The 14265-nt window shown below is 40.0% G+C and overlaps 1 protein-coding gene across 1 annotated transcript in view; it reads right to left on the bottom strand.

Annotated features, from left to right (window-relative positions):
- The window catches only part of SLC7A11 (solute carrier family 7 member 11), a 221657-nt gene that overhangs the window by 124030 nt on the left and 83362 nt on the right, over positions 1–14265 (bottom strand). The window contains exon 4 of the mRNA XM_044277144.1: positions 4513–4638. Within this exon, the coding sequence (XP_044133079.1) occupies positions 4513–4638 (126 nt within the window). The remainder of the gene's footprint in view (positions 1–4512; positions 4639–14265) is intronic.

Raw genomic sequence — 14265 nt, 5'->3', positions numbered from 1 at the left:
CTCCATTGATACATTTGGTTTATTTTATGAATCCAATCTACCTAGCTATTCCCCTTTTCGAGATACCTTAAAAAAAGAGGTGCAAAAAACTTCTAAAACAGTTAATAAATCTGATGCTATGGGTGAAGGTTATCAAGACTGGCTTTCTCATAGGCCAGTCTTGATCCACCTACAGTACAGACCAAAAGTTTGGACACACCTTCTCATTCAAAGAGTTTTCTTTATTTTCATGACTATGACAATTGTAGATTCACACTGAAGGCATCAAAACTATGAATTAACACATGTGGAATTATATACTTGTCAAAAAAGCATGAAACAACTGAAAATTTGTCATATTCTAGGTTCTTCAAAGTAGCCACCTTTTGCTTTGATTACTGCTTTGCACACTCTTGGCATTCTCTTGATGAGCTTCAAGAGGTAGTCACCTGAAATGGTTTTCACTTCACAGGTGTGCCCTGTCAGGTTTAATACGTGGGATTTCTTGCCTTATAAATGGGGTTGGGACCATCAGTTGCGTTGAGGAGAAGTCAGGTTGATACACAGCTGATAGTCCTACTGAATAGACTGTTAGAATTTGTATTATGGCAAGAAAAAAGCAGCTAAGTAAAGAAAAACGAGTGGCCATCATTACTATAAGAAATGAAGGTCAGTCGGTCCGAAAAATTTGAAAAACTTTGAAAGTGTCCCTAAGTGCAGTCACAAAAACCATCAAGCGCTACAAAGAAACTGGCTCACATGCGGACCGCCCCAGAAAAGGAAGACCAAGAGTCACCTCTGCTGCGGAGGATAAGTTCATCTGAGTCACCAGCCTCAGAAATCGCAGGTTAACAGCAGCTCAGATTAGAGACCAGGTCAATGCCACACAGAGTTCTAGCAGCAGACACATCTCTAGAACAACTGTTAAGAGGAGACTGTGTGAATCAGGCCTTCATGGTAGAATATCTGCTAGGAAACCACTGCTAAGGACAGGAAACAAGCAGAAGAGACTTGTTTGGGCTAAAAAACACAAGGAATGGACATTAGACCAGTGGAAATCTGTGCTTTGGTCTGATGAGTCCAAATTTTAGATCTTTGGTTCCATCCACCGTGTCTTTGTGCGACGCAGAAAAGGTGAACGGATGGACTCTACATGCCTGGTTCCCACCGTGAGGCATGGAGGAGGAGGTGTGATGGTGTGGGGGTGCTTTGCTGGTGACACTGTTGGGGATTTATTCAAAATTGAAGGCATACTGAACCAGCATGGCTACCACAGCATCTTGCAGCGGCATGCTATTCCATCAGTTTTTGTTTAGTTGGACCATCATTTATTTTTCAACAGGACAATGACCCCAAACACACCTCCAGGCTGTGTAAGGGCTATTTGACCATGAAGGAGAGTGATGGGGTGCTGCGCCAGATGACCTGGCCTCCACAGTCACCGGACCTGAACCCAATCGAGATGGTTTGGGGTGAGCTAGACCGCAAAGTGAAGGCAAAAGGGCCAACAAGTGCTAAGTATCTGTGGGAACTCCTTCAAGACTGTTGGAAGACCATTTCAGGTGACTATCTCTTGAAGCTCATCAAGAGAATGCCAAGAGTGTGCAAAGCAGTAATCAAAGCAAAAGGTGGCTACTTTGAAGAACCTAGAATATGACATATTTTCAGTTGTTTCACACTTTTTTGTTATGTATATAATTCCACATGTGTTAATTCATAGTTTTGATGCCTTCAGTGTGAATCTACAATTTTCATAGTCATGAAAATAAAGAAAACTCTTTGAATGAGAAGGTGTGTCCAAACTTTTGGTCTGTACTGTACGTAGGAGTAAGATGTGCCTATTTTATTAAGAGGCAAATGGAAATTAGTCACATCTCTTGCAGTCCGTACACCAAAAACTCAAATCTACGCCAACCAGGGGCTGGAGTAGACTTGAGCTATAATGTATGCCAGTTTCCAGCATAAGTTATATCAAATCCGGAGGGCAGTGCTAAATCTCACTCCTTCAATCAAATACAGTTCCCTTTACTCACCACTTCAGAAAAGTGTTGAGAAGCTTTAAAAGTGGCAAATGATGGGGTGAATATGGTATCCTAATTTACAACTTTTTTTAACAGCATAATAGTGGAACAAAAGCTTTAAAAAATGTCCCCCTCTGTGTCTACTCATTACACCATGGTATAAATAGACTAATTCATGTCATTATTAAATGTACTTCCTAAAATTCATTGTAGCAGTGAATACTTAATATGTAAATTTTGATGCATAGATTTATAAATAAATCATCACCAGAATTCAGAGATTCACGTAAGATCACATTTCGTTAGCAATCCTGACACTGAGTTTCTTTGAGAACTAGATTCTTGCTCCATAAAATGTAATCAGAGTGCATTATGATGACAGGGGATACATCTGTAGGCTCCCAAGCAAGTCACTAACCTTGCCGAGACTGGACTATTTCTCATTGTAATGTATCGCACTCATATATTATCAAATAGTGTTATACTGCCAAGAATTTCTAACACTCATTAACATGGTGTTGCACGTGTTTTCCTCTGACATTTGCACATGTTATTCAGGCGCACAGCTGTCTGCAGTAATAACATCTGTGAGGAGCGTTGTGTCACTTTTGCAATATTGTGTTATATGTTTCGTTCCCTAAGTTTCTTAATGCCAGTTTTTGTCAACTTACACTTGACAAAGTTTTATGAAGAACCTGTGATCATTTGGTTAAGTTATGAAGCAAACATTGGCTTAAAGGGCATGAGAGCCAGACCAGAGAGAAGCTACCGAGCAGTGGCTCTCGATCTGGTAGACATGATTTGTGCATTTATTGCAAGGAATTTAATTTATTGAATGGCATCATGTAACACTGAGTTTCCCATATAGTACCCGCTACCTTTCCATGGAAAAAGCATCTGTTTTCCATTGCAGTTCTTATATTAAAGGGCTTGTCTGTGATAGGAATAGCCCTTTAACTAAAGAAAATGCCTCCTGTGGGCCCAAAGATCCAGCAGAAGACAACTTCATTTGAAGTCATTTTTCAAGTCAATTACGTGATGCTAGGGTTTGTTTTTATTATGCGTTTATTCACAAATATCCAATTGGACTTGATAATTCTATACATGTGCAATGGCTAACTATTAATGGAGGCAGACCATGCAACTGCTACTGGGACCAGGCCCTGAGGCCCTGAGCTGAACTTCATCTTCTTTTCCCCAATAACATAACACTGTATTTATGTGCAGAAGACACTAGAGGGAGCTCAAGAGATTATAACAGCTTCCACTCCAGTAAATGGTAATTGTAAACATTCCTATGCACTGAGCTCCCCCTAGTGGTGGCTGCAGCCAGTCAATGTTGTAATAGAAGAGAAATGGAAAATGTATCAATGTATTTTGGCTAGTTGTCTAGTATAAATACTAATATAGTCCTGATAGAGGGCAACTTTTTTATTACAATTGTTTCTAAATTAAAATGTCTTCCACTTAATAAAAAAAAAATCTGAAATCTGGGGCATTGCACTTTTTGTTGCCTTGGTGTGATTGTAGCAAGTCTAAAAGGAAACTGGGTGGGGCAGGAGGCCCATACTAAGTTTTTTTATTGGGCCCTATGAGATCTGTGTACACCTCCGGGCATAAGTGTGCACAGTTTATGAAGCACTCACAAGTAGTGTTGAGCGAACTTGTGTTTTAAGTTCGGCATCTAAAGTTCGGGTTCGGGTTATCGAAGAATCGCGTTATGGATTCCACTACCACGGACCATAACTTGGTCCGGGGTAGCGGAATCCATAACGCGATTCTTCGATAACCTGATCCCGAACTTTAGACGCCGAACTTAAAACACAAGTTCGCTCAACACTACTCAGAAGCATTGTCTGAGAAAGTCTTAATAGGGCATATAGACATCATAGAGATGAATGCCTGGTTTGGGATCCTCCTCTAGGTACCAGAATTGAGAGCATTTCTGTATAAGCGACTCCAGTTCTGACCCTTTCCATCCTTGTGTTGCAAGAATGACCAATAATCTGATGGACCTTCATATAATGCTACATTTCCTCAGCATGGGGAATGTTTAGCTGACCATAGCTTCTCTTTGCAAAATGTGCTGTTTGCCGGGAATGCCTTTAAACGTGAAAGTGAATATGTTCTGAAAGGATGGAAAGTGGGACAACAGAATAATTGCTTTGGTGGGTTCAATATTTTTCAGTCCCAAACCATCTTCATTTATAAATTCTGTGCTTATATAAATGAGCAAAATAGTCTTCAATGGTGCACGTAAGTTTTACATAGGATGAGAAGGGTCATTCAACCTACACTCTTCCTATTAAATAATGTGTACATTTAAATACAGGGTGCCGTTTTTCCTAATTTTAGTACTGCGAATGTTGGATTGTGTGTTTCATTCTTTATATATATATTTTTTATTTCAAAGCAAAAATGATAATACATATACAGTACATATACTACTACCTGGTCGGTCGTACCAGGAAATAATAAATACATGCAGTGTTACAAAAATGTTAGCGCTTACCTTTAATTAGCTGCATAACTCCAGGGACTATAATTATCAGAATTGCTACAAGCTTGCAAAAGGTCAAGAAAATCTGAATACGAGCACTCCAGCTAACACTCATACTGTTCAGGACCATTACAAGGGCTACAGGAAAGAAACAGAAAGAAGGATAACATTAGAAAACACTTTGTATGTACATGTACACTATCTAGAATTTACTACGACAGCTCAATATAAATTTACAATATAGATAGATAATAGAGAGCTAGACGGACAGTCTGACATACAGATATATCAGATGGGACATTTGAAGGCCAAGTCAACACCTTCAACTCTTTATCATGTTCCTCAAATTATTCCATGACAATTTTGCAGTGTGATAGGGCACATAATCCTGCTGAAAGAGGCCACAATTCTGTGCAGATTTCTGTGAGCGCCAAATCTGCATTATTTCCGGAATTTGTTGTTATTTTCTAACAGATATCAACCTTCCACACCAAAAATCGCACAAACAATTGACAAGCTGCAGATAAAAAAAATAAAAAAAAACGCACGGCAGGCCAATTTCGGCACAGAATGAAAAAGCAAAGTGTACATGAGATTTGTGTAATCTCGTAGACATTGCTGGTACTGTATTATGCTGCAGCTTTTCCCCATGAGAATCCGTGCGTAAAAACTGAGCATAATTTGCAAGGTGTGCCTTACGCTTGTCTGTTTTTACAGCTTCAAGAAGTAACTACTCACTTGCTCCCTAATAGAGTAAATCCATCCCTTGACAGGTGCCATTTTCGCAAGATAATATTATTCCTTCACATGTCAGTGGTTTTAATGTTATGGCTGAACAATGCATATTTTTACATTGCAATTAATTAACCTTATACTGTAATTACCTTTTTTTACTCTACAATTAAGAGTGCGCTGACAAGTAAAGGGGCTGTCACGCATTGTGGTGGTGACGCATTTTGTATGTTGGACGGTTTTTGCAACAACATACAGTACAGACCAAACATTTGGACACACCTTCTCATTCAAAGAGTTTTCTATATTTTCATGACTATGAAAATTATAGATTCACACTGAAGGAATCAAAACTATGAATTAACACATGTGGAATTATATACATAACAAAAAAGTGTGAAACAACTGAAAATATGTCATATTCTAAGTTCTTCAAAGTAGCCACCTTTTGCTTTGATTACTGCTTTGCACACTCTTGGCATTCTCTTGATGAGCTTCAAGAGGTAGTCACCTGAAATGGTCTTCCAACAGTCTTGAAGGAGTTCCCACAGATGCTTAGCACTTGTTGGCCCTTTTGCCTTAACTCTGCGGTCCAACTCACCCCAAACCATCTCGATTGGGTTCAGGTACGGTAACTGTGGAGGCCAGGTCATCTAGTGCAGCACCCCATCACTCTCCTTCATGGTCAAATAGCCCTTACACAGCCTGGAGGTGTGTTTGGGGTCATTGTCCTGTTGAAAAATAAATGATGGTCCAACTAAACGCAAACCGGATAGAATAGCATGCCGCTGCAAGATGCTGTGGTAGCCATGCTGGTTCAGTATGCCTTCAATTTTGAATAAATCCCCAACAGTGTCACCAGCAAAGCACCCCCACACCATCACACCTCCTCCTCCATGCTTCAAGGTGGGAACCAGGCATGTAGAGTCCACCCGTTCACCTTTTCTGCATCGCACAAAGACACGGTGGTTGGAACCAAAGATCTCAAATTTGGACTCATCAGACCAAAGCACAGATTTCCACAGGTCTAATGTCCATTCCTTGTGTTCTTTAGCCCAAACAAGTCTCTTCTGCTTGCTGCCTGTCATTAGCAGTGGTTTCCTAGCAGATATTCTACCATCAAGGCTTGATTCACACAGTCTCCTCTTAACAGTTGTTCTAGAGATGTGTCTGCTGCTAGAACTCTGTGTGGCATTGACCTGGTCTCTAATCTGAGCTGCTGTTAACCTGCGATTTCTGAGGCTGGTGACTCAGATGAACTTATCCTCCGCAGCAGAGGTGACTCTTGGTCTTACTTTCCTGGGGCGGTCCGCATGTCAGCCAGTTTCTTTGTAGTGCTTGATGGTTTTTGTGAGTGCACTTGGAGACACTTTTAAAGTTTTACCAATTTTTCGGACTGACTGACCTTCATTTCTTAAAGTAATGATGGCCACTCGTTTTTCTTTTGTCACGGAAGGTGTGCAGGAAACAAGACCATGCAAAATGAATATATGACTCACTGGATCCAAAACTAAGGAACAAAAGGGAGACTCCTGCATCAGACCTGGCTCTCTCCCTGTCTGCTCAGCCTATGCAAAAATCCCAATGGTGGATGGTCGCATATCCATGTACTTCGACTATATACCACCTGAACACCCTACACTAGTGAGGGGACACGACCACCGGCTCCCTACACCAGACACGGAGGGAGTCAGGGTCACCTGGGATCCAGCAAACAGAAAATCACAAATAAATGTACAGCACTTATCTAGTAGAAGGCTGGAAGATAGGATCAGCATGCACACAAACTCCAGGAAGTTGTATAAGCTGCACACTAATGCATTATGGGGAGGAATTTAAAGGGATGCAATCAGTCCAACTACATGACAGCTGAGAGAGGCTAACGAGATGAGGAACTGAAATTCAAAACAAAGAAAACTCAAGGAGGAGGTTCTGAAAGGCTTCTGTCAGAGCTTCTCAGCTGTCTGGTTGTGACATCTTTACTTAGCTGCTTTTTTCTTGCCATAATACAAATTCTAACAGTCTATTCAGTAGGACTATCAGCTGTGTATCCACCTGACTTCTCCACAATGCAACTGATGGTCCCAACCCCATTTATAAGGCAGGAAATCCCACTTATTAAACCTGACAGGGCACACCTGTGAAGTGAAAACCATTTCAGGTGACTACCTCTTGAAGCTCATCAAGAGAATGCCAAGAGTGTGCAAAGCAGTAATCAAAGCAAAAGGTGGCTTCTTTGAAGAACCTAGAATATGACATATTTTCAGTTGTTTCACACTTTTTTGTTATGTATATAATTCCACGTGTGTTAATTCATAGTTTTGATGCCTTCAGTGTTAATCTACAATTTTCATAGTCATAAAAATAAAGAAAACTCTTTGAATGAGAAGGTGTGTCCAAACTTTTGGTCTGTACTGTATCTGTGGTCTGTATGTTTGGTGCTGTATTTCCTTCCAGCAAGGGAAAAAAAATGAATTATACACAACAAACTAGAATTACATAAGTTATAAAAATAAAATGCATTAATGTAATCCAAGTTTGCTGTCTGTGATTTACTTATGTCCTTTGCTCGAAGGAAATGCAACATAAAGGCTGCTATTTTATTGCAAAAGCTGCACGCCTAAAGTTCTTACCACTCAGAGAGGCCCTGTCTCATAACAGCCCTATGGTCCACAACAGGCTATAATTAAACTAATGATGACTGCACTGCTTAACAATATTGTCCTTATTGTTAAAGGGGTTGTCTCACTTCATCAAATGGTATTTATCATGTAGAGAAAGTTATTACAAGGCACTTACTAATGTATTGTGATTGTCCATATTGCTTCCTTTGCTGGCTGGATTCATTTTTCCATCACATTAGACACTGCTTGCATCCAGGGGCTATGGCCTCTGCTGCAGTGTATATTGTGATGAAAAAATGAATCTAGCCAGCAAAGGAAGCAATATGGACACTCACAATACATTAGTAAGTATTGTATTAACTTTCTCTACATGATGAACAAAGGACCCACAATACCACAAGGCAATCAACTTAATACTCATTTAATTTATGCATGGCAAGCCTTCCTGATCCCAGTGATGCTTCTTGTACACCTACATTCTTCTGTACAATAGTTCATCACAACTGATGTCTTTCACTACCAATTTTTTAAGAAGTCTCATGGATGATAGCAAACTGTACATCAGTTTTGACCGGAAAACCACACTTTACCAACAAAAGAGAACAATGTATTTTCTTTGGGTCTGAAGAGTGTTTAGGGCCTTCATACATATGGCATTCATGCAACAAGCCTTTTTATTTTTTTATATACGACTCACAAAATCATTAATTTCTCTCCTGTTGCATACATAGCACTAACATATTCTGCAGCATTGTACAAAAAAAATTTCAGTCACATCAGTCCCTGTCCCCAATAGGGACAACTTAATACTAGGAAACAATTGGTATATTTTGCAGGCACGGAAGGAAAAGTCAAGAATCACATCCCCACCTATGCCATGGTTGAATCTGATTGACGTATGTCTTTTATCAATCTTATTAGCTTTGTAACTATGTAACCAAGTGGAAACCCATGCTGACACTGGGAGGACATACAAACACCTTGCAAATGTTGACTTAACCCTGGAACCTGGTGCCACAAAGCAGCAGTGCTAACTATTCATTTACTCTGGTACATTTCCATATATATGACCATTATTATGTTTCACTAGGATTATATAGTAGTGTTTTGTAAAGTGTTTAAAGAGATAGTATTAACGTTCCTGCATTTTCTTTACTATCATGCTTTTTTCAAACTAAATAGCAAGCGAGAATTGTAAAATGAAACGAGAACTACAGTATTGCAGCATCCTTTCCTCTCTCTCCCACGTATGTTTCCTGTGCAAGCTGCAGGGCTCTGCTCCTGATCCCGGGCAACTTCCCACATATAGCTTGGCAGTGCGTAGCGGTCAAATTAAAATATCCTCCAAGTGACAACCCCACTATGAGTTTATACATAGAGCATAATATATTACCGGTAAATGTCCTAAAGGAAAACAAAGAATACAAAATTGTGGACAGAAGTAATGCTTTACATGATAAGCCACCTCTAATTGGTGCATTTTGCCAACTTTACCTTGGGCATCACAATTACTTGTCCTGATTCTGGTGTGAATCCATATTTTTCTGCCAGTACTTCAAAAAGTAAAGTCAGCATGCTTAAAAAAGTGGACTTTACAGTGAGGCAGAATCTTCTCATGAAAGTTGTTGTATCTTGACATTTAATTTCAGCATAAGGTTTTAGAAAACTTAAAAATCTATGATTAAATCTTGTTGGACTAAAAGTGGAAAACTTATTTTTATCAGTAGTTTATGTTCATGTTCTTAAGTAAAGAATATAGAAATCTGAGGCAAATAGGGTACTCTAAGAATTTCCGAAACAGCTGTTTGCAGATGAGATGCTGGCTTATTTAATATCCGAGTCATATTTCAAGACCCATTTATAGGGTTGAACATTGACTTATAGGATATGCTGCCTTACCTGTGGTAGCATTAGAAGCAGGGCTTGTTAAGAGCTCATTTGCCCTCTTTTCAAAATTCCAGGGGAGCATGTATGGCCTATAGGTTTCCTCATGCAGATTAAGGTGCTCTCGCCAAGGAAATATAGTATCCCCCAAATCCTGACTTAGGCCTCTCACCCAGTTAAGCCAGAACTCTCTGTTCTGCACTGATGAGGGGCAATCACCCCGAAACAGCTGTCTGCAGATGAGGTGCTGGCTTATTTAATATCCGACTCATGTGTCAGGGTCTATGTAAAGGGTTGAACATTGACTTATAGGATAGCTGCCTTACATCTGGTGGTATTAGAGGCTGAGCTTGTTAAGAGGAGCATGTGTGGCCTATAAGTCTCCTCATGCTGATTAAAGCACTCTGTCCCCAAGGAGAGATAGTACCCCCCAAATCCAATCTACAATGACTTTATTCTGCTGCAAGTGAATTAAATATTTTCTAAAGGTGCAATTGTCATATCTATCCCTGTAAAAATGAAGTATTGCAGTTTTTCATTTTGTTGACATCTAGTGGTTAGTAAGGCTCCACTGCCTTTAACTAGCTAAAAAATAAGTATTTTCTTTAATGCCTACAGTGAAATTAAACGTTATCACTTCATTAACACTAGACGACAGGGGAATGATGAGACCGTGACCACCATATTGTAGTGGTTGGACAAGACACCAAGCGAGGAACATAGACAGAGAGAACAGAGCAGGGAGTGTACAGTTTTTTGGGAAGCTTGTTCTAGAATCCATTTACTAAAGACCTTTTAACATGGACTGATGATCAGCTGAAATTGCTGAATGCAACAGTTCTGTGATCACGTGAAAAAGGAGCAAATGGATGGTTTATGCCAGCATAAAAATGCTTGCAGGTCAGCAGCACATTGTTAACAGAGGGTATGCAGCCACCAATATGAAAACTGAATAGGGATTAACGATCATACTAATGATCATTCATCCCCCTTTCAGTTTGCAAAGGCCCATGTGAAAAGTCCTCTAAACAAGGACTTTGCCAGTCCTCGCTTGGCTGTATCAGGCTCTTAAAGGGATTCTTTCATGAGATTTTAGCCCTATAAGCTAAAAATATGCCCATGTCCGTACTAATAACATGAATCCTAAACTGTCCTTATTAAACCTGCCTGTGGCTCTATTAGCCCAAAAAACAGGTTTTCATAACCTGTCAATCACCTACCTAAGATGCCCAAGGGGATGTCCGTTAATAAAGGGTACTTGGCCGTCTGGTGCCCAGCGCCTCCTTCCCAGTCCTAATCGCCGCCCTCCCTGTCTACAGTGCTGCCTTCCTAACCTCAGCGCCGCCTCCACAATCCTTCCGTCCTTCTGCCAGATCCTGCGCACTAGGCTCAGCCTGATGCGCCGCGAACTCCTGGCAGCGGCTTCGTTGAGCGAAGTGCGCATGCGCCCGGCCTGATGTGCACACTGTATTAACGGACGTCCCCTTGGGCACCTTAGGTAGGTTATAAAACCTGTTTTTGGGGCTAATAGAGCCACAAGCAGGTTTAAAACGGCCAGTTTAGGATTCATGTTATTAGTACGGACATGGGCATATGTTTCGCGTATAGGGATAAACTCTCATGGCAGAATCCCTTTAAATATATGCCTCCTTCTTTTGAACAGTATTTCCGCTGAGCATTGTCTCCAGGAGATAACTTGCACTTAAAACAAATTAAATCAGTGCAAATTTGTGGAATTGGAGAAAGAGAAAAAAATCCATGTACTAGTTGAAATAATTTTAGCAGTAGTGTCCTGAAAGCCATGTGTTTGCACAAGATCCACATATAAACTGATAAATAGCCTGCCACCCAGTGAAACAAGCTAGATTGGGGGCTCACGCCTTGCCCTCTCTGACTGTACTAGTGACCTTTTAAATATGGATTAACAATATGTCGTCTAAGCTGCAGTACAGGACCGCCGATCTCACAGAGGCCTTCATTTTTCTTTCTCTTCCGTTTTGCCAAGAGCTCAGCGAGATTAGATCACATTGTGACTTGCTCCTGTGTAAAGAACACTGAGGATATTATAAGGTCAAGGACCTGCAAATATGTTCTGCTCTGGTCATTTTGATACAAGATGTCATATCTTGGGATCATAGAAAAGTTATTTATTATAAGAACATAAAGAGATTTCTGCACACCGTTTCATATTTCTCCAATGCTGTAAGTCAGAGGTAATATTTGTGTGCTTTTCTGCAAAAGGATTATGACCACCTATATGTATTTGTTTTGTACAGTCTCCCACTCTCTTTCTATCAGCTATTATATATATATATTTTTTTTTTATTAGCTTGTTGTCCCCAGGTGTTACCTTATATAATATTGCTATTTAAACAAGAACTTGAAAACAAACTGAGTTTTCATTGCTATTAGTCATTAGGCAGATAACCTTAAAGAGGACCTTTCACCACTCCTGACATGCCTGTTTTAATAGCTTCATGCATTCTCCACGTACTAACAATTCTGGAGCATCTATTCCTATGTCTGTATGTTGTTCCATTCCTCTATTATTTCTACTAGAATTTATGAATTATTTCTAGCTGTCTGCAGTTAGGCTACAAAGGGGAGGTAACAAGTTGGGGGTATGCACCTGCAATGTCTGAAAATGGCAGCACTGATTGGATAAAGGGAGACTGTTCAGGTACACACCCCCAACTTGTTACCTCCCCTCTGTACCCTTACTGAAAGCTAATAGCAATTCATTCATAACTTCTAGTAAAAATAACAGAGGAATGACACAACATACAGACACAAGAATAGATGCTCCAGAATTGTTATTACATGGGAAATGCATTAAGCTATTAAAACAGACATGTCAGGACGCTAGAAAACTGGTCCTTAAAAGGTTTTAAAATTAGATAAATATAACTTCAGATGAACAACACATGACAAATTATGACTTGTCATTATTTAACAAAATCTAGACCAAAATGTAGAAGCTGTGTGTGAAAAACTAAGTACACCCCCTACTGCTTTAGGAATTAAGAGGGTAAGTAGCAGTCAGGTACTCAGAATCAAATGTCATTGATTAATTGATTATCAGCAAGTTTGACCACCTCAATAAAAGAAGAAGTTTTGGCAGTTTGTCAGTCTGGAACATTCAAGCATCTGTTGACACAACACAAAGGGGGACATACATCAACAATGATCTTATAGAAGCATTTGTTGCTGCCCATCCATCTGAGAAGTGTTATAAAGCCATTTCCAAACAATTTGAAGTCCATCATTTTACAGTAAGAAAGATTATTCAAAGGTGAAAAACATTCAACACATTTGACAATATTCCCATGAGTGGAGGTGCCAGTGAATTCATCCCAAAGGTCATGCAATGCTCATGTTACGGCATTGGGTCTGGAACCACTGTGTCAACCAACAGATCTGGCTTTGAGCTACTTCTAAGAAAGTTATACTGGAAGTCCCCTGGTATTCACTCTTTAACTCCTGTATATGTATCAGGACTTTGCTGCAAGGGAGCCACCAGACCACTACTTCTTGAAGTAGTCTTTGTATGATTGACACCTGACCAGAGTCAGGAAACGTTGGTGCAGGACACCAAGAGATCAGGAAAAATTATAGTCATGAATAAGCCGAGGTCAGAACAGGCAACAAATGTGCAATATGGTACAGTAAATGGTCTGATATCAGGGCAGCTGGTAAAGGGTCAATATAGATGTGAGGGACAAGTGAGGTCAGGCAACGGAGGGTCAAAATCCAGGAAATGGGCATAAAGATGGTACACAGACAGACAACAATACAGCGTACATTTGCAGGAAACTAGCCGGCTAGAAACCTCTTCCTCTCACATGGAAAGGTGTTTTAAGTAACCCAAGGTGACCAGCCATTGACTAGTGAAGAATAGGGTGAGTGGTGATCAGTAAAAGACCTAGGTGTATGAATAAACATTTAATCTATAGTTATTACTCTACTGTCCCCAATCTGTGAGGCAGCAGTGAGAGCAGACGTCCAGCAGCTTCCCGCCAAGCCAACCTTCTCATTCAGAACTCCACTGTACTGTATTCGGAAGATGGATGTCCTTTAGAAACGCATTTGAGAGTGCTAATATAAGCTATATTACAAAATGTTCCCTATCTATGTCCCTACACATTAGGAAATAAATTACAGTTACACTTTAAAATGTTAATTTTATTGTTAGACACATTGCGTTGGAATTACATACTGTATCTCCCAAAAAATACAGTAGTATAAAATGATATAAACCACTAACTTTAAGGCTACTTTCACACCTGCGTTTTCCTTTCCGATTTTGAGATCCAGCAGAGGATCTCAATATTGTAGGAAAGCGCATCCATTTAAATAATACAAACGGTAGGTATAGCACCCGTAGGTGACGTAAGACACAAGCGCTGGAGTGGCAAACCTGACCGCTATCTCCCTCTATTTCTTTAATGTGTAAATGAGTGTAGAAGGAGGAAAGAGAGGGTACGGATGGCTCTAAATAGAGACTATATATAGAGACCATAAATGG

The sequence above is a fragment of the Bufo gargarizans genome, chromosome 1 (assembly GCF_014858855.1).
Source record: "Bufo gargarizans isolate SCDJY-AF-19 chromosome 1, ASM1485885v1, whole genome shotgun sequence".
In the NCBI taxonomy this organism is placed as follows: domain Eukaryota; kingdom Metazoa; phylum Chordata; class Amphibia; order Anura; family Bufonidae; genus Bufo; species Bufo gargarizans.
This window is presented reverse-complemented; position numbering and strand designations above follow the sequence as displayed.